The sequence below is a fragment of the Anopheles stephensi genome, chromosome 2, assembly GCF_013141755.1.
Source record: "Anopheles stephensi strain Indian chromosome 2, UCI_ANSTEP_V1.0, whole genome shotgun sequence".
NCBI lineage: Eukaryota > Metazoa > Arthropoda > Insecta > Diptera > Culicidae > Anopheles > Anopheles stephensi.
Genome location: NC_050202.1, coordinates 25,503,772 through 25,528,149, shown reverse-complemented (window position 1 = coordinate 25,528,149; position 24,378 = coordinate 25,503,772). Strand labels below are relative to the sequence as shown.

Sequence of the window (24,378 nt, the reverse complement as noted above, 5' to 3'; positions counted from 1 at the left end):
TTTATGCCATGCGGGCCCGGCCATGCCTACGCACCCAGTGTGCCCCGACGGAAGAACTGCACGGTTCTTCCAAACGCGCCGAGCAGGCACTTAACCGTAATTAATTGGTCGATCTAAACACTGGCAATTTAAAGTTCACGCTTCCCGAATTAATTAGCTACATTCCGGCAAATGCGTGTCCTCCTCTCCCTCTCTCCTTTTTACTCCGTAAAAACCCCTCGATCAGGCTGCGATGTTGTTTGCTTGTAGGTTGATAAACAAAACTAGTTGAAAATAACACAGCAGAACACACACTGCCCGAAGTTGGGGAATTTGTTTTGTTTTTTTTTTTTGCGAAATTTGTCAAACACCGGGCCAACGGCCAAAGGACGGCGGCGGGCGGGCACAACAAATGGGCGCGTGTCGTCTTGATACCATCAAACAATGCAGCTCATTAGGGCTCATTGCACATAGCAGACGGAAGAGACAGCAAATGATAAATAAAAGCTATGTGTGCAAATGTGCTGCATGTGTTTTAGTTTATGACAAACTAAACTGGGCATAGGTGCAACTTTTTATGGGAAAAAGGTTTAAAAAAAGACAAACGATAAGAAGCCGTTTCCCTTCCCCCTTAGATTGTATCTGTTTTAATCGTATTGTAGAGGTTATAGAAGTTAGTAAAAAAACGGCTTAAAAAATAAATTATAATGAAAACATTAATAAATAACGAAATAATAAGAAAAAAATAGAAAAATTAACATCACTGCAAATCCATAAATTTGTTTTATCATACACACAACTCTTTTTTATCTAAATCCAAAAACTTACAACTTATTCTTTGTTCAATATGTTTCAAAGGCTTTATCAAGGCTTTTTTAACTTATATGTTATCTGTCTATTTTATGCTTTAATAGTGTTAATTTTTGTTTTGCTTTTTGAGTTTTTTTTTTCATTCATAAAGAACGGCCTGGCCGTATTGCTCGTTTTTTGAGTTTAAGTTACTATTTTTAAAATAATGTTTGTCTCAAATCTTTTTCCCATGTTTTTTTTTCGTTTACTTGCATTCGTTTTCTTTCTTCTTCTTCTTTCTTGGCCCAACGAACTCTTAGGTCATGCCTGCCATTTCTGGCTTAATAGACTTAATGATACCGCATAGTTGGAAAGTAAGTCCTCTCACTACGGGAGGAATGGACCAAATGGGATTTGAACTCCGGTCCTGTCGTGTGAAGGTATGAAGGTCCACTATCGCATGTACCACCGGAAGAAAAAGGGGGCGGATCTTGTTTTTTTCCTTTATTATCTGTATTTTTACTTAATTGAGTTTTGATTAAGATTGTTGTGCTTTTTTATGTTTTCTTTAATTTGTTTCCGTTTTTATATTTTATTTATATCTTTTTTGCTATATTATGCATGTATAATATTTTTTATGTTTTACCAGTTAATAGCTATTTGCTATTAAGGATATCAAATGATTTTTTTTAATTTTCCATACTGCCGACGGTAAAATCATTTGAATAAAACTTAATCTATTGTTGTGTTTAACGAAATAACTAATTTTATAATTCCAGTATTACGGCATGACGCCGTATTGTCAAACGAAATAACAAATATTAATGCCAAAAAAACCCTGATTAATGGTGTGAAAATAAAACGATCAGGTGAAGAAAGAGCATAAAGAATAATCTTATCAAGCAAATTAAAATCAGCTTACTGTCCTTTAAATTGACAAATTGCTGGCTGATAATACTGGCATCCCTTTTCCCTCACTATTGGATTATGTTTTATTATAAGCGACCTTGTAATAAACAAAACAACGATATGCACAACACAAGGCATTACTGAAGCCAAAAAAAACTGCACACACACAATTTCATCCACTTAATAAAAATGTGTCACTCGCTATCATTCTATCGCTCTCTCTCTCTCTCGTTCGTCCGCTCATAAATAACTCCAGAATGTTCGGCTCGCCTCGTCAATGCCGTCATAATGTCATTGTTGATTATCATCCTTCAACATACCCACCCCAGAGCGCGCACCCACAACAATTTCCCGACACACACACACACACACACAGTCAAGCACTCAATCGTTGTTTCCGTTTTCGATGCACTCTCTCGCTTCTTCTTCCTTTTTCCCTTTTTTTGCTAAAAATATCTTGGACGCGACGGCGCGCAGCATCATCATCATCATCGCCGTCACCGTCATCGTTGAAATCGTGGCAAACATAGTAGGCAAAGTGGAAGCCGAAGGGTGCTAAACAAACGCCCCATGAGGGTTGGGAAAGGCAGGGCGTATGGGGTGGGGTGGTAGAGAGGGAGGGGTTACCACGATGATACCCGATACGCCATTAATTTCCGTGAATGCGTCGACTGTACGCGAGGGTTACGCTCGAGCGTTACGCTACGATCGCGCTACGTATAGTTGGCGCGCTTGTACAACGTGTAACGCTTCACGGTTGCTCTTGGTGTGTGTGTGTGAGAGAGAGAGCGAAAGAAAGGGAGCGAAGGAACAACGTGAAACACAGCGAGAAGGAAGAACAAAAAAAAACAATGAAACCACAATCAACCCCTCCCTCCCTTCTTCCTTCCATTTCCCTTCTCCCTTCCCCACCATCCCCTATCATCCTTCAGTCGGTCGGTCGGTGGTGGTCCGAAAGGAAAAGCCCATCAACCCCGAAACTCGGGGGCCATCCATCTTTTCCCGCTGTTGCTCGGCCCGCCTCCCCGCACTTCTCCCCTCCCTCGACCGCCCCTCGGGGCAGCGGGCTTGCGCGAGGATCAAGTTTCTTGCGTTTTGCTTGCCTTTGTTTAGATAGGCGAATGAGAGCGTATTTATGGAAGGAATCGAGCAATGGAAGGTTTTGCCCTTCCACCCTCCCCATTCCGCCATTCCCCCATCTTATTCTTCGCCTCAAACACACTGCCCACAAATACAAAAACATTCGAAGCCCCAAAGCATTTACTAAACCTCACGCTACTACTATCACTACTACTACAAACAAAGGCCCTTGAGGGAAGATTGGCGCTCACCAATGCCACCCAATGCACGCTATCATTATTTAAAGGGACGTGTTTTTCGCGTCTCCTTTGCTGTTGTCATCTCTCACCTTTTCTTTGTGGCGCGAGGATAGCAATATTGGGTGTTCCTTCGCCCTTTGCAAGGCGGCCATTTTCTTTTTCTTGTGATGGTTCGCTTGCTAAGGAATTAAACATACTATTGAGGTCCCTCTTAGAGTGTTGAACCTTGTTGTGAAAGGTTTGTTTATTAACGCAACAGGTTGTGCATCTCGAAATCACGATCGTGAAGATCCGATCGCGAACTCTGCCGGCTCATTTGCGCTAGGTTTGGAATTTAAAAGCATGGTTTCCCGTTTCATGCCACACATCATACGGTACGGTTTGGGACAAAGATGCACACACTTTCGCCGTCAGCTCAGAAAACAATACGGTAACGGGCTCACGTTACAAGATATACCACCAGCGAACTATACTAATGCCAACTCCCTGGTGGCCTGTGCCCCATCGAGAAAAGCCTAATCGCCCACACACGCACACACGCGCGCGTAACGCAAAGTCCTAGCTTCCCTTTTTTAAGTCCACAACCACCCACAAACTGGGCATTTTTTTCCCGGAATCCTTTCTCCGACTGCAACAAACCGTTACGGCTGTCGAAGCGAAAACAGCCCGGTAGTTCACCGGAATTGCACAGCAGCAGCAGCAGCAGCAACATCAACAACAAAGGGATGGTTGTTTGTTTTTTTTAATGCTTTTTATGCTTTTGTTGTGCTGGTCACACGTGCTAACCTTCCTTTGCTGTACAAACATAAGCTAGCACCCGACAACGCTTGCACAAAGGCAGAGAGAAATGCATTCTTAAAGGGCCACTTGGTGCTTTAATTCTTAATGAGCAATCTAAAACAGTAATTCATCAATCTGATGCTATACCGATCGCGGAATCACAAACAGCAGCTGATCAAACGATTCTAACGATCGGCCTTTGCTTGTTTATATGGACACTTTCAACGTGCCATACAAAACATAAACATTAAAGCGGAGGATGGAGGAGCGCGAAGAGATTGCACCGAAAGTGCATCCATTCGAAGGTACTGTTTACTTAAGAAATTATCACCACGTCGCTTAAAAAGCCGCCAGAAGCGATGCGATGGTGTTTATGCATCATCTCGTTTGGTTTTTTAACGGTGCCATTCACTCAATATGGCTCAAGATGGTATCGAGGTGGTGCAAAATAATTGAGACGTATTGTGTGATGCTTTGATTGGAAGTTCCTGAGGGGAGCTTTCCTTTTTAAGGAAATTTTACGACAAACTATTGTTGACTTCATCTTTGAAAGAAGGGTTTAATATATTTTCCTTGATGATTATACAAAATGTATCTTCTTCTTCTTCCTTGGCACTACAACCTCGAGAGGACTCGGCCTGCCATTTCTGGATTTCTGTGACTTAGTTTTACCCTTAGTAAAGTTGACAGCCTTACGTACGGGGAGATGGTCTGCATGGGATTTGAACCCAGGCCCAGCCGTGTGAAGACCGGCACCGTTATCGTCTCGGTCACCGAACCGCCGGTTTATCTTCGTCTTCACTAATTATCCTTAGAATAATCCATAAGGATTCTAGGTGGACGAGAGTTCATTAGAGTGTTCTAAACTTTATCCTATTTTTTCCCCATTTTTGTCAATAAGTTACACCTGATGTTGGTTGTTGTCGATTGATTATGGCAACAACTATCCTAAGCTTTTATCAAATTCAAACATTCTGGGAGCGTTTGAGAGCGTTACCAACTGTTACAAACGGTTACTAGCCTTGCTAATGTAAGTATTGCGGGTATGTTGTGAGCTTGAAACCTTATTCTTGTCCACAAAATTTAACAAAACCATCTTCTATGTAACGTCAGATACTTTCTTACTATATTTTAGATTTTTGTTTTTAAATTGCTCTTCTCAATCAAAACAATACTCTTGCTGTAATAATTTGTTCAAATTTTTACTTGTTTAATTTTAAACATAACGGAGTTCGAAATTGAACTATAAATTTCAAGCAATCAAATTATTTTTCCTGTGCAAGATATTTTAGAAAAAATAGCGGTTCCTATCTTCACACGACAGGACCGGGGTTCAAATCGTATCCAGACCGTCTCTCCGTTCGCAGGATTGACTACCTTGCTTCGGCTAAAGTCAAGAAAAAGGAAGCCATAAATGGCTGTCCGAGACTTTTCGAGGTATCCATGAGAAAAGTCAAATCAGGAGTGTTTAAATTCGTTTTATAAACAATTTTTAACTCCTGCTATTAATTTCTGCAGCCAAACAGGGTTGGCTCAGCGTATAACAGTTCATTTTTCGCGCAAAAAAAATTTATCTGGGATTTTCGGAACTGAATTGATTAAGAAAGAACACGAACAAACCATTTTCTCTATAACCAGACACGGTTCCGGAGTGACAAAAATTTAACAAATGGTTTATTCGCAGTAAAGATTCCTCTCAATTTCCTTGATTTTTTCAACATTGTTGATGTGTGTTTTACTGCTTTTGTGGAATTACTTTTAAAAGTCATTCGTTTAGCAACATTGTTAAACAAATTTAATGTGTTTATTATTTAATTTAGATTTAAGGATACAGAATTCTATCTCTTGTTTCAACAAGAGATAGGTATCCATACAATGATGTTTGTTAATAGGTATCCATACAATAATCCAAACAAATTAGAACGATCGTTCTAGTGTATAACAGTTCATCTTGCTTGCAGTCGTTGGAGTTCAAGATGGATCAACCTTTGACGCGAAGTTTTGCAACAAATTTACAAAAATTGTTGAGACTCTCCAAATTTTAATTCAATCATAGCGAGGTACAAGTATGACGATATAACAGATTCATATTCCGCTTTCAATTGGAGCTGGATTTATTGATTCTAAACTCTAGTTAATCTTTTATGTTATCTTATGTGTTGTAAATAATTAGAAGCTCAGCTAAGGATTAATTGCAATAATCACACAGTCATTCCTCGTGCTCTCTTTTTGCTCCCATTTCCCAAATTCATTCAACAGATTAAACTTAAACTGATTCAAAATTCTTGCACCCCTTTTTCTCACACTGAATAACAGGCGGTGCGAGCATAAAAATCCAGAAATCATCCCGCACACGTCGTCGTTGGCCCCGACTTAAATCGTATCAATTTAAATCATGCCGAAGCATCCATCCATCAATATTGGTCCACGCTCGGCCATAAAAGAAAGTGCAACAACACAACAGCAGCATATGTTGCCATACGATCCGGGAGCCATGGATATTTCGTACGATGGAGTTGACGCAACTAGACCGGCACCGAACACAAAATAGTTGCTCGAAGCCCTTCACCCGGGAAGAGGCAGTTTCATTCTTGCTTTTAACCGTTCCCCGGGGCGGAAAGTGCGCATGCGAGTGATGTTTGGGTGGGGAGGGAAAAACTATACTACCACCGGTGCTGACTTTAACCGAACCGAAACGAAGCCAGGTACGGTAAAGGTTTGCCCTGTTCGGCGGAGAAGACGGTGGCTGGAAAACGGGCACCGTTGAAACAAAAAAGGCACAGACCGATGCGCCCCTTGGCAGGATTCCGGGGTATTGTGGAGTGGGAGTGCGAAGTGGGAAAAATGTGTCCTCCCGTCGGGCTCCGTTCCATGAGGAAAAATCCATATTGTGGGTGAAATTTGATATTTTTATTTACATTTTATTTATCCTCTCCCGGTGCGTATACCCGGTGGCCAACGTCACCATCATCTTTCCGTTGCGGCCTGTTGTGGGTTTTCTTCGTGTGCTACACCACGACGCGCCCGTTACTGTACCATCACAACAGCAACCCTGATAGAAATGGGACCATTACAAGGCTTCTTCAGTTTCACCCGGAGAAGATTTTCCCGCCGCCGCTGCTGATGCACACGGCTGAAGCTTCTGGAGACATTCCCGGTGGCCGTGGTGATGTGTCGCTGGCGGGAATGATTTTTCAAACGAAGTCGCAAATGCATCAGCGCAAATAGCTTGATGAATGTGTGTAAAATTAACACATTTAACAGTATTTAGCTAAGGACTATACAGAATTGAATAACGAATCAAGCAAGGACCAGGGAAGAGATGTCTTCCCAATTTTAAGAAAAAACGAGCTTCAGGATGTTCCCACATTCATCCAACCCAATTATCCTTCTCGATTCCGTTCCACGAAAAACAATTGTTAAGTAGGACACACACACAAATTATACACAAATCAACTTTAAGCTCATTATACTTACTCTTTGTGCTCAGCTGCCCGATCGCGCTGTCGTCGATTCTTGAACCAATTCGAAACCTGCAAATGATGAAGATGTTAATGATCGTCAGCCAAAAAAAGGCAAAAAGGTACTCAAAACTTAAGACAAAACTCTCTCACGCCAAGGGACAATCAAAGTTTGGACTGCTCGATTGCTGGTGTAATAATTGGGCCCATTGTACGGGTGACCCTAAAGTGATCGAGAAGCGGGACGGGAGTGATCTTGCTGAATTGGGTCTAATTGTTTCTAAAGGAGGGTTTGATTGATAGAATAAAATGGGAAGGGAACGAGAGAGCTCGCTCATTTATCTAGACATTAAATGAAGCTGGAGTCCTGAATTCCTGTACACCAATATTGCACATATCTGTTGCAAGTCGGCCACAGGTACAGGACCGATCTCGATCATACCGACGGTGAGTTAACCGAGCTAGAATAGTTCTTCATCCTCCTGATTGCATTAACCAGGATAACCATCTCTTCCTATACTACGGATGCTCCCGTCTCCTGCTTCCATCCTCTAACGACCTGACGCCAGTTAATCCGTTTAAAGGATCTCCGAGACTTCTTTATCCTTACTTCAACAAGCAACAGCAACAAGCCCCTTCGAAAAGGGATCGCACAAACAAAAAAGGTACATTATTAATTGTAATCATAATAATCCGATCCAATTTCTCTTTCTGTTCTCCTCGCCACGACACGCACCGTTTGCAACCGTGACGAAGGAATGTCAAAGTCTCCGGAGCGCTGCAACAGAGATGCCTACGGATATGATAACTTTAAAGCATACTTTCTACAACGGAAGAAAAAAACATCACCAGCAGGTTGAAGGCTTTCCTTTCCTACCGTGGCGGAAAGTGCAGACAACAACAGTCTTATCGGCGCACCGTAACTATCAAATTTCCTATCAGCAAGGGTGGCCGGTTTGCAATGGCTTCCGAAAAAATGTGAAAAAGAAAGACGTGCGCATGCATGGGTCGCTTCTCAAACCCTTCGGCATCCTTTCCCGGACTGAGGGCGCAACATCCTTTCTGTCCAGGTACAGTTGGCTGGGCTCCTCTAGCCATTTGTACGCCACTTACCTGCGTCGTCGTTAATCCGGTCGCTTCGGCCAGCTCCCGCTTTTCTCTCGGCGATGGGTAAGGATTATGCGTGTACCAATCGCGCAGGACCGATCTTGATTTTTCCTGCAGATGGAAGATGGAAGCTCAAATCAATTCTGAAGTACGATCGTGCACTGTGGTGGGAGCCAGGACTTGTTAATCCTTCTCAGTGTTTCGAAGTACGAACAGGTTGCATTCACCTATCGGTGGATGAAATCGATCCTTTTTTTTTTCTTTCGGTTGGAATGTCCTACCTTAAAACAGTAGCTCGTTTCCTCTCCGTCCCAGATTGTGCGAGGCAGTGGGAATTTGCGCCGTACGCGATATTTACCGACCGCTCCCAGTGGTCGTCCACGAAGCTTTTCGGCCTCGACGTAGTGTGCTGGAAGCAAGATGGGATTTGATGAGCATTAGTATTGGTTTGACTTATACAATATTAAATTCTACTGCTAAAGAAACAAATTGATTGCTAAAGATTTGTTCGTTAAGTCTGAAGACTGCAACCAGATCTACGTGCCTGGAATATGGCGATTATATGCTTTCCTCGGATATAACCTCGGAAGGTTTAGGTCTGCTACCATTTCTGGCTTTCTGTGACTTGATTTTACCCGTAGCAAAGTAGTCATCCCGGTCCTGCCATGTGAAGACCGGCACCGTTTTCGCCTCGGCCACCGGACCATCTCTAATTACAGCTAGCGAATATGTGATCCAAAGTCCCAACGAGTGACTAGAGATCTTGTAAGAGCTTACACGAGTGTTGAGAGCTGTTAAAGAGCCAACACGAGTGTTTGGTTTACCAAAGTTAACAATTGGGCAAGAATCATGTACTGGAAGTGACATAGGTTGGACAAATGAATTCCCTAGTTGGGACAAGTTGTCCTTAAATTAGATAATGAGCCTTTTCTCACATTCATTCGCTAAGGTATGGGTAGATTGGATGCGACGGTTTAAACAAACCGTTCATAGTTCCTGAACATTCGCAGTACATGTATACTCTCCTACATTGAGAACGTCCTCTCGATGAATGTCGAGAAGAACGCGAAGCCGATAGGATTGGATTGAGGATCAATGCGACGAAGACAAATTACTTGCTTGCCGGAGGCTCTAACCGTGATAGAGCACGACTCGGAAGCAAAATATTAGCTAACGGCGACGATTTTGAGATAGTAGAGTAGTTTTGCTACGTTGAAACGATCGTAACTTCGGACTACAGCGTAACCATCGCTTAGGGCAATCGTGCCGACCACGGACTCCACAGACTCCTGAGATCCAGAAGACTGCTACAACGCATAAAATGCGCCATATGCCGCACACTGATAAGGGCGGTGGCCCTCTTCGGACACGAGTCCTGAACTATGCTGCCGGAGGACACCAGCATAGTACTCGCCATCTTCGAGCGGCGGGTGCTACGGACTATCTTTGGCGGTGTGTGCGAGCAGGGCGTGTGGAGAAGCTTAGCTGTTTGGCGATTCCGACATCCTGCCGATTGCCAAAACCGGAAGGATACGTTGGTTAGGGCACATGATGAGGATGCCGGACTCATGCCCTACGAGACCAGAGAGAGTCACACCTGAAGGAGATCTGATGCAGCCGGAGGTGGAGGAGTGCATCCGTGGACCGTGTTTCTGACCACGGATTGGACCCCAGATTGGCACATCTTTTAGACGTTCTCCATAGAAGCAGGCAAAAAGGAAGAAGAAGAGAAGGTCCAAGAAACGTTAGACCAACTAATTTTGATAGTGTTGATCGTATAGAGGCTCTTACAATAACGATCTCTATCACATATCTCACATATCGTTCTACGATCCTAGGAGCTGGACACATGTTGTGAATATCAAGCCTTATAGCTGATGAACTTGTCCGATCATCGTTAAGCGCTAAAGATGCTTAGAGTAATATCCAATAGATACGAATGAGCGCTTACCTGAAGTAGGTTGGTCATCTATTGGGAATGATACCAAACCACCAAACTCTTCAGTGACAAAATTCGTTTTCGATTGTCCACAAAGTCAAAGAATCCGGAGAAATTCATCAAAGTGCCCGTCTCCAACTTATCACATCAAACGCTCTACCTCCTGTGAATACTTCCTTCACTTAGTATGATCAAATATCAAACATCTAACAGCTTGTAGCCTTGTAAGCGTGTAATTCAGCACTGTAATAAAGTGTTCGGCTTCAGATTCCCTTCGGTAGCTGCCATAAAATTAGGCATCCGCATATCCTCGTATCGGACACTCACCATCGTACCTCCGAACCACTTGCACAGAAAACAGCCACAGCCAAATAAACCCCCCGAGCCAAACCAACCAAGCGTCGCGTGTGCTAAATTATGATGCTCATAAAACGCGACCAACTTGTCCACCGGCCGGCCGGTCTGAAGACTAGAAAATGTGTGAACGAGCGATCGTGCGTGAGTCTTCAGCAGTAGGGAGAAGCAGGCAGAGGGAAACAGGGATCCTCTTCAAATGAGAGGAACTGGGAATTCGAATCCGGACAGGCGAAAATTGGTTGATTTATTGGTGAGAACAAATCAATCGGTGGTGTGGCGACATGGGCCTCACGCCCAACAACAGCCGGAGGGAAATTTGAATAACAAATTGTGTGTGTGTGTGTGTGTGTGTGTGTGTGTGTGTGTGTGTGTGTGTGCCTGCGTGCTTGCCGGTGGTGTGTGCGACAGAAGAATCCGGTTTTCGAAGCGTTCGAAGCGGGAGGATTTGGTTGTTTAACCAAATTAAAAGGTGCCATCAGAAACGCATATAAATAATTATTGACAGATTTGACTGTTCGCTTTTCCATGGGGAGGAAATAAAACAGGCAACAGATTCTGAGAAGGAGTGGAGATACTCGGAACAGGGGGGATCACATGTTGGGAAGTGTCGGAGCTCATTCTTGCGAAGGGAACCCGCAATCAGCAAGAATTTTACCACATTTGTACTTGCTAAATAGGACCGCCTGTTCCACCGACTGACCTCACAAATTGCAACACTGTGTCCTATAAACACCAGCCAACCACCCACAACGATCGCTATCTGCTCGATCGTGAAAGCAGAAACCCCTTGCCGGATATCTACCAGTGATCCGTCTCCAGTCACGCTGCCACCATGCTAGCGTACGCGCCCGAGACCAATAAAAATGGAAACTGACACTCGAATGTCACTTTGCGGAGAACGCCGAAGCGGAGGAAGCGAAACGGACCACGCGATACCCCGTTCCGAGGATACTTCCCACTTGACAGATGACTCGACCGGGTGAGCCCGGTTTATTTGTCACACCGTTTCTTCGTAGACGCCGGTTCTAGAACCCCGACTGCAAGGACGGCAATCACTGCCACGTCCGTGGTGGGGAAAACGATCGGTCGGAATGTCGAGGCCGTGACTGTTGGGAAAGATCCAGCGGATCGGTTACCTGAACCGCCAGCCTTATCAGCGCATTCAGATCAGATGCGCGTGATACGTTCGGCCACCCCAGATGAGTTCTCTGCCCCGGTGGAGCTGTGCGGAGATGAGGAGAAGAAGGGGAAGTCTTAAGACAAAATACATCTTCAACCGTTGTGGGCCCGTCAGCTGGTTCGGGCCGCAACTGGCTGACCTTCCGACCGTAAGGACGAACGATACAGACTCCAGCAGATCGTTCACGGGAAGGTGTCAAGTTCTTGGTTCATCTCGCGTGCCTGTGTATGCGTGCGTGAGGTTCCTTTACTTACCAGCGGGCAGGATCGATTCCCAAAACCGAACCGAACCGAGAAGCGAAGGTGTGTATCGAAATGAAATAAACTGCTTAAAGGTCCATAATTTTTATAGACAAATAAATATAATTGCTTCTCACCGGTCCGGTACCGGGTTTGGAATGTCCCGTGTGCTCCTCCACCGGACCAGAGGTCCTCCGAGGTCTGCCGGCAGTGTAACCGCTCGGTCGCTCGTTGTCTCGCGAGTCATCTTTCGAATCTTCTGTGACGCTTCTGTGCTCATGTTCAGGTTCCATTTGGACATATTTTAGTGCTTTACGGCACGAATGCAAAGCTCGGTGGTAGAAGTTGGTCAGCACACGCTGAGGATTTTATTATTGTTTTATTCGAATTCCCGGCTCTCTGCTCTCTCTCTCTCTCTCTCTCGTTTTCTTGTGTTTCTTCGCGACCGATCAGACAACGCTGTGGCTGAGTTGTGAGGAGTTGTGATCAGCAAACAGGTTTCCAACAAAATTAACTAAACTTAAGAGAAGAAAAAAAAAACACCAACCACCACCATCCACCGTCCCCTGTCCCAACACACTCTTGTCTACCACAGTGAAGCAGCAGACAGCGGGACATTGTGGTGGGCCCCGCAGTGTCCTCAGTTTCCTAACCACTTGCGCGACATTCTCGGAAGCGGGGCACGTCTCAGCATGAGGTAGCGTAGTGAGCTTAGAAGAGGATTTGGTGGCGGGAGCGGAATAAAATCTAACCAATAATCTAATCCCCGAAAAAAAAAACCAACAATACCACAATCGACGACAGATCAGCTTATCGTGGGGCAACCTAGCTGTCCAGCAGGGGAATTGTAACAACGATCGGAGAAAAAGAACCGATCGATCATAAAATTAAATGTCAATCAAGCAGATTCAAACTTCAGGCAGGCACTTAAGACCGGTAGTGATGGCCTCACTCGGAATGCATCTCCAGGAATATTGGGCGAGGGTTCTTTAACCCGTCCGTACGCACACACACACACACACACAAGGGAGCCGTTAAAACCTAAAACCACTCGTTTCCTGCCAATCGGGTCGTCTAATGCAACGGCAGTCATTTGTAAGGTTTCGCACAGGTTTTTTACATCACTTGCCCTCCGGCCAATGCAAGCACTTATGGCGCTTGGCTGGAACGTTAGACATTTCCGAGCCACGACGTCCGAAAGGCTTCCATCAAATTTGGCATCATAGTAGGTGGTTTGGTATTTTCGGTGGCTACAGTGCTGCTCGCCTGGTTAAAGTAGGCTGGTCAAAGCGAATGACGACGTGTGTGTGTGTGTGTGTGTGTGTTCACATACTTTGTTAAAGGTATGGTTGCTATGGAGTTTGCCGTTCATCCGGCACCGGCTGTCCGGTTGAGTTGACGCGACTAGAAACGAAGCACCAGCCCCCATCATCATCAAACGGTTAGCGTGCGGGTCAGAGGATAGGAAGGTTTCGGTAATTGGATCACCAAGATGCTCAACCCGGGCCAACCAGCTATCGGGTGAGTACGTTAACCCATCGCGCTAACCCTCGCACAAGGCAAGATGACAAGCGGGCCGGATCGCGGGCATATGTTTTCACTTAACCGAACATCAAGAGACCAGTCGGAATCGACTTGTGTGTGTGTGTGTGTGTGTGTGTGCGTGTCCATGTGTGATGATAAATTTAGACCACTAAACAACGGCACATGTACACCGGCGCACCCTGGAACACTGGCGATTTGTACCGGCTTGGGGCGGCGATTTTTTACACGGCAATACCTTGGTAGGTGCGTTACCCTTACCTTTCAGCCATAGGGCCTGTAGTTTGGCATGGTTGTGCGGTGAGTATTGGTGGTGTTCGAGCAGCCGGTACAGCTCCTTGAAGTTGCCGCGATGAAACGCGACTACCGCCTTCGCCTTCAGGACGGATTCGTGCAGCTGTAGCTTATCACACTGCGGCAGGGACCAGAGAAATCGTCCCAATCGCTCCACATTGCCCGCCTGCTGTAGAACCTGTGGAAAAGAGGCAGAAGATGGAAAGGTGAGAGTTCTGCCCACTTGAGTAATCAATTTGTTGCACATTTTAGGTCTAAATGCTATGTCCTTCCATTGGATATGTGTCCGCCGGTTGCTTCATAAAGCAACGTGCAGACTGAACGAGAACGCACTTTACGAACCGTTTAACGCCCCGGGACGTCCCACCAAAATGCGACCGTTAGAATGTTAGAATGAAAATAAATCAACCACACATGTTTTGCTTGAGCCGAGAGTCATGCCACGGGAAGAATCATCACCACTGACTACTTCCTCGTAGGGAATGCCTGCGAGCATCGGTTGCCCCATTTGCAAAACCATCTGACGGTCATATGTTAACGGTTATGACAAGTTTATTAGAGTCTTTCGCGGTACGCAGCGATGCCACCGATGACAACGGCCTATGTTTAGTGTGCTCTGCACTGGAACGATTCCTCAGTGTACGGCACATTGTTGCAAACTTCCTTGAAGATCGGGTCTATCGGTGATAGTTGGTATGGGAACGGCGAGAACAACTCTGCCCTCCAAACAAGTCACGGGAACCGGAAATAACGTGACATTATTTGTAGCCCACAGTGCTCTACAAGCCGCAAAGCATGGAAGGAAGTTCATAAATTTTGTCACTTACCAGCAGTACTTAACGGTCTGTTCTCACTAGCTGTCTCGTATCTTGTTTCTATTCCCGCGGGATATCCCAACAATCCTGGGGACGCTTGGCAAACGCACCGCTTTCTAGCGCCAGCCGAGGAACATTCCACCATCTCCCCAGGGTGCAATAGGATAGGGCGTTACGGATATTGAATTATTTCAAATGGAAATACAAAAACATAGGCGCGCACGGTTCACGTTCTGCCGGAAGTGGTAGTACGGAAAATCTAATTTTCCTCCCGATGCCAATCTTTGGCTGGTCCCTTTTACTTTTTTCCCACTCTAAAATACACGCCACTCCAACTGTTGCTTGCGGTTGAATCGTGCCTGAGGAGGATTGCACATCGAGCGAGGGAAAAGTTAGGGAAGGTTATTAGATGGATCTACACTAATTTTGGTCAATATGCGGCTGATGACTGATTCGAACTGACAGTGCCGGAGCACCGGTTGGTGGGTTTTTCGGTTGGGTGGGAGAGTTTGTGTCGAAAGGCAGCGGACGATGATCGCCGTTTCGCTACAATGTAGCAAAAGTTGGCTAATAATATCACCACGCCGCTTCAAACCCCCGGGAAGCGGTTTGTGATGAAGCGTGCTTTTGACATTTACATGCATTTTGTGGTGCGAGAAATCATCCTAATCGAGGGGGGAGTTGAATGGTGGGATTTAGGGGTAAAGAAATAGGGAGGGGAAGGCGAGGACACTTTCGTACGCAAGCGAGTGCGCACGGAGCGTATTAATTAATCCAAATTAATAGAATGATATGGGAAGGTGACACCCGAGAGGCGAACGATCGACAACTTTGTAGATGGCTCTAGGGTGAGTGAGACTATTTCAAGCGCGCGTGATATTCACCTTCAAAACTTTGTCGATCCATTAGGAGAACTATTTCCGTCAGATTGCTTAATTTAGGTGTAACTCTTCTACTAGTTATATGTCGAGGAGGATAGGTCCTACAAGTGTACACATGTTCAGTCTAGGTCAAAATCTCCTTAACGAACCTCAACATAGTTCAACTGATACAGTGCAACCCTTGAGATCAAATTTAATATGAACTAAAATTCTATTACTCTTGATCATCAGAGTATTTTAAACTTAATTTATTCAGTCAAGTTCACGACATTTCTATAACTGAAATAAGAAGCCTGGGATAGGCTGGCTTTGGTGAAGTTGACGAGTTGGCACTACCAGCACTTCAGATGTTGGGCCTGTCATTTTCTAGTTGCCTAGACTTAATATATAACGAGTGATCGATCCTGATGGGATTGGACAACAAGCCCTGTCGCTACCAACCAAGTCGTCGGCACCAACAAATTCTATCGATCAGTTCCAGCAGGTCTAGTTAAGCGACTATAATGTTGTATATCACTAAACCTTATCTAACAATTGTTCCTTCTCTGTGACAGTAATTCCATCTCTTCCTCTTTAGCTATTCAACCTCAGGAGAGCCTGCCATTTTTGGCTTTCTTGACTCAGATAGCTCAGTGTTCAGATCCTATGTCTTCTTCTTCTTTGGCCCAACAACCTCTTAGGTCATGTCTGTCATTTCTGGCTTACTAGACTTAATGATACCACGTAGTTGGATAGTCAGTCCTCATTGCGGGAAAATGGTCTGATCTGGATGGGATTTGAACCCCGGTCCTGCCATATGAAGATCGCCGGTTCGCCCATCAGTTCTATGTAATGGGGGCTATTTCAGACACGACAGAACAGGTATCAAACAGAATCTAATCTCCGTTCCAGTCCGGTCCATACTGCTTTTAACTGCTTATCAATTCACTACAAGAAAGCCTTAACAAATACTTCGATTTCTTTAGTGGGCATTCTGTTAAGTTTTAAAATAATTGCTTCTTCCTCTTCTTCTTCTTGGGCCCTGCGACCTCGTAAGGCTTTCTGTGACTTGTAATGAACTGTAGCTGGATAGTTCAGTCCTGCGGTTTAGATGGGATTTGAACCCCGGTCCTGCCCTGTGAAGAGGGTGTGCCCCTGTCGCCTCGGTCATTTCGGTACATTAACCGGAAAAAATGGCAATGGCGATGGCTACTAACCCAAACAGACCGGTATTCAACAAAATCTCGTCAAGGATGGAGTCCCAATCCCAAAATCTCGTCAAAAGTGGCCCAAGCCTACCAGATTACTTCATATTGTAGAGCCAAAAAGAGGAATTATGAAAAATAAAATAATAAACTTTTAAATTTCTCTAATTTTTATAATGCTTGCAATAATACCTAAATTTGTTGGATAAGTTGAGTTTTACACAATTCAATAATTTTGAACTGGAATATTCTTTTAAACTAAAATATTGAGCTCTTTAAAGACTTTCCTTTTTTTTTAATAAAAAATATTCTCAGTCTGCGCATTTTTGCACCATCCACTCAGCCCCTTCATCACCTTACCTAAACAATGTTCATATTATTGATTATAAAATCAAACAATTTTAAATTTCCTACAACGCGCTTTGCCATCCCTGCAATCGAATAAAGCCACCTGTCCGACGCCATGTCCGAAAATCTGCGCCCGCTACCATTAGCGCATTACTTACTGTAATTGAATGTATCCGTTGTACGCCGTGAGAAATGATGGCTTACATGTCGCGAACCAACGGTGGTTATCTGCCGTCCCTTCCACACACACACCCCTTAATGTCCTTCTAGGCGCCTTAAACTTACAAAAAGAAGACAGACACAAACGCCCGTAGGTAGGTGTGGGGTATACACATACGTGTATGCACTTTTGCGACCGACCCTGCACACTATCAGATAACGCCACCGGCATCACTTTTGGTTCGGTGGGAAAATATTTTTCCAACGCATTTGCACAAAATTCCTCTTTTTTTATTCCCTTTTTGTCCCATTCTTTTCGTTCTAGAACGGTGGAACTCATTTAACTAGGTGTTTTGGGTTTTATAGTTGCACTATTTTTGCCCTTTTTTTTAACACACACATTTTTAGCTCAGTTTTTGGGAACTGTTATTTTTTTTCGAATCAGTTCTTTAATCCCTTACACGTTGTGCCATAAGCGGGTTTGGTGTGCCCTCAGTTGGTGGCCATGTGGTGGTTGGTGGCCACACTCTTACCGGTCTGGTCTAAAAATGTATGTGTCTGCTTGCATAAGACAGCGGCACCTTCAAACCCCGAAAACCCCAAGCGCTGCGGCGAGCAGCAATGTCCCCGGTAAAAGCGAAAGCGCACCGTATTAAGTTACGCCGGAACTGGTCGATGCAGCGGGATTAGCACGGGCTGGGTTTGACGAGACAGGTGCGTACAGGTGAAAGGTTGAACCATACTTCAAATAAGCATCAGACTGCCGGTAACGGTCAATAAACCATGTCTGAATGATCAGATATAGTTAAAATATTAGTTCAAAGGTACTTTTCTAGCACATTTAGCCTCACATTAGCGGTGCGAAACGCAGTCGAAATGCTTCAAATTCTTCACAATTCGGTAGGGGAAGTGCAATATGAAACGCTCGCTTCAATTCCGACTACGCCGCAAGTCTGGCGTGCGCATTTGTGAAATATCAAATACCACCTGAAGAGGGCAGGCATTCTACACCGACGTGTCCGATCTGCATCCAACATATGTAACATTAAATTGTATGATCTATTTTTAAACTGCCTCATGCTGCTACACTGCCACACGCGGGCATGCCTGCCGAGCTGTGGACGAGTTAATAAATCAGCGCTACCGTGGCCAAATATTCTTCAGCACTGTGGCCAAGTCGTGAGGGAGCGGCAGCGCCAAGCAGAGGGGACGCACAGATCGGGCTGTAGTTTTGCCGGTCACTCTCGTGGGGTAGAAAAGATCCCTTAAACACGATTCACAGGTTTGACGAGTGCAAATTGTGCTACAACGTAGCACAACGATTCACCTTTAGCAACCGGTGACGAAAGTTGTCGCCGTTTGGCACTGACTCTCGTGCGACGGAACTGTGACGGAATTAAGTCCGAACGCCATCACCGAAAGTGAGCGAGGAAAATTTCATATTTTTATGACCTTCCGCCACCCGGTGACAGGATGGTGTATCGAGACTATCGAGAAAAAGAAACAAACGGATAAGATGTCCGAAATTTTTGTAATAAAATCTGCCTCCCCCCCCCCCCCCTCCACCCTCTGTCCGAACCGGGAGCAGGAAAAACGCATTAAACGCGGGGTTTGTCATTGATTCGGTTTATTGGAGATTTAGTAATGGGAAAACCGAGAGTTCTAAGAGTTTGCTTTCTAAAATAGAATACATCTTGTGAAACACGTCAGTTTTTATTGCGGATTGCAACAGGCTTATGATGGAGTTTGTGACGTGTTTGAGACACCTGTAAATGTTTTTTTTATTAGTTTTAAAAATATAAAAGATGCTAAACACCCTCTTAGGTCATGCCTGCCATTTCTAGCTTATTAAACTTTTTGATACCAGCCAGTTGGATAGTCAAGACCTCTCAACGGGGGATCGGTTCGGATGGGATTTGAACCCTGGTCCTGCCGTATGAAGACCGGCGCCGTTGCCGCCTTTATCACCGAGTCGCTCCTTGTTTTATTAAAAGTTGCACAAAAGCATGTTGAACAACTTTATATTTTGTTTTTAACAAAATGAGGAGCTACTAACAATGGACAGTCCCCTAAATGTATGCAACAGTTTGTCACAAAGGAGCAGTTTCTAGCTTAGGTTTTATTGGAATGTAAAAATAATTGATCGAACGCTAATTGTACTGTAATAAATAATAGATCGAACGCTTATATTTTGCCAAAACCTCACACAAAATATATTAGATACAATCCTTAACACCTCGATTGACATAAAGAAAGTCCATTAATCGTCATTTAATTCATTTAACTTCTTCCCGCTTCTTCAAATATTAATGTTCTTTCTTATTTGATTTATTATTATATCATGCTTTGACATTTTTGTTCATATTGAAATGTACTGTAATTCAGCAATTAATAACAAACGTAACAAAATCTTCTTTGAGGTGATGACATTTATCAATCACGCCTGAATGTAGGCAATCGCGAGCGATTAATTTGCTATTAATAGTTAAATAAGCATTCTTCTTTATTGGCCTAATGAACACCTAAGGTCATGCCTGCCATTTCTGGCATAATAGACTTACTTTTACCACATAGTTGGAGAATCAGTGCTCACTATGAGGGGAACGGTCCAGATGAGATTTGAACCTGCCGTGTGAAGACCGTCGCCGATGACGAATCAACGGGGCCCCCCTTAATAAGCATCATTATGATATTAAAACGATTTATTTCAAGCTTCAATTAAGCAAAAATTTTTACCTTACAGAAGCAATAAATTACCGAAAATTTATTACCCCTGAATGTAGGCAATCATCAGTCACCAGAAGGGTATTATGAATTACATTTGTAATATATCAACCAAACGTTGCATTGAAGGATCACATTAAGCAGAAATTATTATTCCACTATCCCAAAATCATCAGTCTGCCTCCAGCTTCCGTAGTGAGAGCATGTGTTTCGCTCGGAAGCGTCCTTACGAATTATTTCTAAAGGCAGATAAGTGGTCATCGCTCTCGTGTGCTATTGCGTACCCAGCGCAAATACTCGTAGCGCACTAATCGGTGTTTCGTCTTCCCTCCGATATTCGCTCGGAGTTGTGCCGTTGCCTGTATCGATCAAGTGGTGATCGACGGTTGTTCTTAGTGTCGTGAGTGTGTGTACCTGTCTATCGTTGCGACAAACAAGCGTATCCACGCAGCGTGGTCGCATCGATCGACACTTGTACTCAGTGAGCGTGTGTGAGTGTGTGTGTTTATTTGTGCGTCGTGTGTCACGGTGAGTTATCCTTTTCACTCCTACCGTTGTATCCGGCTCTACCATGGGGGTAGAGCAGGATAATTCTGAGTCGGATCGGGAGGCTGAGCCCTGTAGAGAGGTGAAGAGAAAGCCAGGACGCCCTAAGGCTGCGCCTGCGACAAAAAAAGTGGCCTTAGAAGAAAGGCCATCTACTTCGAAGGCCTCGTGTAGTGCCCCGCTGGCATCTAGTGCCCCGCTGGCAAACAGTGCCCCGCTGGCAAACAGTGCCCCGCTGACCCTGAATAATGAGCCACTATCCGAACACCGCGCGCGTGCTTACCCGCCGTCATGGGAGGGTAAGCCGTTTGTTTTCTTCATGCCGAGAATTAAACAGCTCGATGTAAGGACGATCGCGGCATCATTGTTCCGAAAATACCCAGGTGTTGCCGATGTGTTTCGGGTGCGCCCGAACAAGATTAGGGTCACCGCAAAGGACCGGGCTCAAGCCAACGTCATTGCGGCTGACCCAGATTTTACGGAGCACTACCGGGTTTATATTCCCGGTAGTCTGGTTGAAGTGACCGGCGTAATCGAGGATTTCGATTACCCGGAGGAGGATATTTTAAAATTCGGGGTGGGTGCATTTCTAGCACCAGATACCCCAAGGGTTAAAGTGCTTGAGGCAAAAAAGCTTTTTAAGCTAGACGCCTCATGCAAAAATGAGAAAAAATACATCCCGACCTCCTCCCTCCGGATTACGTTTGAGGGAACGGTACTTCCGCAGGCCCTCATCCTTGAAGGCCTCCGGATACCCATTGACCGGCCATACGTGCCAAGGGTGGCTACCTGCTCGAAGTGCAGCCGGATTGGACACGCCGATCCGTTCTGCACTCGCAAGACGTGCTGCGGGAAATGCAGAGGTGCGCATTCTACTGAGGAGTGCAAAGCTCCGTCCCAAAAATGCTCGCATTGTCGGGAGGAGTGGCATGAGGTAGTATTGTGCCCAGTGTATCGAAAACTCCAGAGGGAACAGACCAAAACGATAGCCGAGAGGGCACGCGGCTCTTACAGCGACGCCCTAAAAGGAGCGATCGCGTCAAACCCCTTTGCTGTGCTAGATAACACAGCTGCAAATGGCGAGGCCAATCCGACTGCACTCGAGCAGGTGCCATTGAGATCGGCAAAAGTACTAAGAGTGCCTTACAAAAAGGTACAAAGGAAGGTACTTAAAACAAAAAACAAACCTTTGGCACCACAGCGCCACGCTAAAGTTTCCCCAACCGTCCCGAAACGCGACGCTGAGCCCAAAACTCCCGTCCCACAAATTGCCAGGAAGCAGCCCAAGAAGAAGCGATCTTCTCGGACCGAAGCTCCGGTGGAAAGCCTGGCTTTTCCGACGGAGCCCATGAGCTTCCCGAGAACTCCCACCCCGTCCCTGTCCGAGATCCTTGAGTCCCTCCTTTTGACCCTCAACCTCCCGCAGCATCTGCACATGATCGCAACTTGGGCCCTTCCTTTCCTGAAGGGGATGATCAAACAGTGGCTGGCTCAATGGCCATGCTTAAGTATGATGGTCCGTTTGGATGATTAATGGCTCCTACGGCTACTATCATACAGTGGAACTGTAGGAGTTTGCTTGGCAAGCTAAACTCCTTTAAAGCATTAGTGGGCGAACACAACTACGATGTGTTTGCCCTCTGTGAAACTTGGCTATCGGATGAAATTAAATTAACCTTCCCGGGATATAATATAATCCGTGAAGATCGCGTTACTAGGGGTGGAGGGGTACTGATTGGTGTTCGAAAGGGTCACACTTTCACCAGAATACCCACCCCTAGACAAGAAATGATAGAAACTGTCGCAGTTAAGGCAAAACTGGGCGTTCTTCACGTGACAATTGCATCCATCTATATCCCCCCGATAGCCAATAATGAAAAAGAAAAAATTGAAAAGTTCAAAGAGGATCTTGGAAATTTAGCAGCGGTCTTGCCTGTACCGCTTTTGATCCTGGGAGACTTTAACTCTCATGGAATCGACTGGGGGTGCGAAAAGGATGACATTCGCACTCCTATCATCCGAGATTTCTGCGACAGATTTGGGTTTTCGATTATCAACTCAGGAGAGGCAACTAGGATGCAGACACCTCAAAGTAGGGCGAGTGCACTGGACCTGTCTCTATGTCCATCAGCAAAGGCCCTGGATTTTAGTTGGAAGGTGATCCAGGACCCTATCGGCAGTGACCACTTGCCGATAGAAATTTCCTACATCAAGGGAGGATGTCCAGTAGAAGGAATCCCCGTTAAATGTGACTTAACGAGGAACATCGACTGGACGAGATACGGCGAATTAATAGCCGCTTCGCTTTCACTTGACTTGGAAGATTTGTCTCCTGTCAAGGAGTACGAAAAACTTGTTTCAATCATAAACAAGTGCGCCCTTGAGGCCCAAACAAGGCGCTCCCACCAAGCAAGGACATTTAAAAAACCTCCCACTCCTTGGTGGGACAAGGATTGCCAAGCGGCTTTCACCAAGAAGCGTGAGGCATTTAAAGCCTTCCGGGACACGGGCTCGAGGTCTTTATATGAAAAATATAAAGGACTGGAGAGAACGTGCAAAAACCTGTTGAAGGCGAAGAAAAAGGGTTATTGGCGTAGATACGTCAATAATCTAGACCCTGCCACTTCACTTAATTCGCTTTGGAGAATGGCTAGAAGGATGCGAAACAGCAACAACATCAATGAGAGCGAAAGCTTTTCTGGCGAGTGGCTGTATGAATTTGCCCACAAGCTTTGTCCCGATTTCGTTCCTGCGCAAAGCTTTACACAACATGCGCCTGGTAGTGACCCTAGGATGGATTCACCGTTCTCAATGGTAGAGCTGTCACTTGCTCTCCTATCAAGCAAAAATTCCTCCCCAGGTCTGGATCAGATTGGTAGCAAATTGCTTCAAAATCTGCCCGACATAGGGAGGAAACGTCTGTTAAGCATCTTTAACAATATGTTGGAGGTCAACAGCGTTCCGCAAGAGTGGAGAGAAGTGAAAGTTGTCACTATCTTGAAGCCTGGCAAACCGCCATCAAGACACGATTCGTATCGGCCAATATCGTTACTGTCGTGTCTGAGGAAACTCCTTGAAAGGATGATTCTTTTTCGGTTAGAAGAATGGTTGGAATCGAACAACCTTCTCTCGAATACCCAGTTTGGTTTTCGTAAAGCCAGGGGTACTAATGACTGCTTAGCCCTTCTGGTAACAGAAATAGAGCTTGCTCGTGCGCGCAAGCAAAACATGGGATCTATTTTCCTGGATATACAGGGGGCATTTGACTCAGTATCACCATACAAGCTGAGTCAAAAATTAGAAAATGTGGGGCTGGGTCCAAAGTTGAACAACTTTCTGTTCAACCTTTTGTCGGAGAAAGCTATGTATTTCAACAATGGTCATGTTCAGCTAAAGCGGACCAGTTTCCATGGACTAGCACAAGGGTCCTGCTTGAGCCCCCTGCTATATAACTTCTATGTCAGTGAAATAGATTCTTGCCTAGCTCCGAACTGCAGCATTAGACAATTAGCAGACGACGGCGTAATATCTTTTGCAAGCAGGGACGCCGCCGAAATACAACTGGCTTTACAAACCACTTTGGACAACCTTTCCGAGTGGTCTGAAAACCTTGGTATCAAGTTCTCTGCAAAGAAAACTGAGATGGTAGTCTTTTCTCCTTTCAGCGACACGCCGAAAAACAGGGAGAAAAGACTATTTGACCCGAAAATTGATGTCTTTTTGTACGGTGAAAAGATATCAACTACCGACAATTTTCGATACCTTGGTGTTTGGTTCAATTCAAGGCTGAACTGGAGTACACACATCACCCATCTGGTGCAAAAAT

At 45.1% G+C, this 24,378-nt stretch overlaps 1 protein-coding gene across 1 annotated transcript in view; it reads right to left on the bottom strand.

The window, feature by feature from the left end:
• Positions 1 to 24,378, bottom strand: part of LOC118505922 (protein sine oculis) — a 35,517-nt gene that overhangs the window by 1,657 nt on the left and 9,482 nt on the right. Inside the window, exons 2-5 of the mRNA XM_036042415.1 lie at positions 13,863 to 14,073; positions 8,626 to 8,753; positions 8,351 to 8,455; positions 7,254 to 7,309 (exon numbers count right to left, since the gene is read on the bottom strand). Coding sequence (XP_035898308.1) covers positions 7,254 to 7,309; positions 8,351 to 8,455; positions 8,626 to 8,753; positions 13,863 to 14,073 — 500 coding nt within the window. The remainder of the gene's footprint in view (positions 1 to 7,253; positions 7,310 to 8,350; positions 8,456 to 8,625; positions 8,754 to 13,862; positions 14,074 to 24,378) is intronic.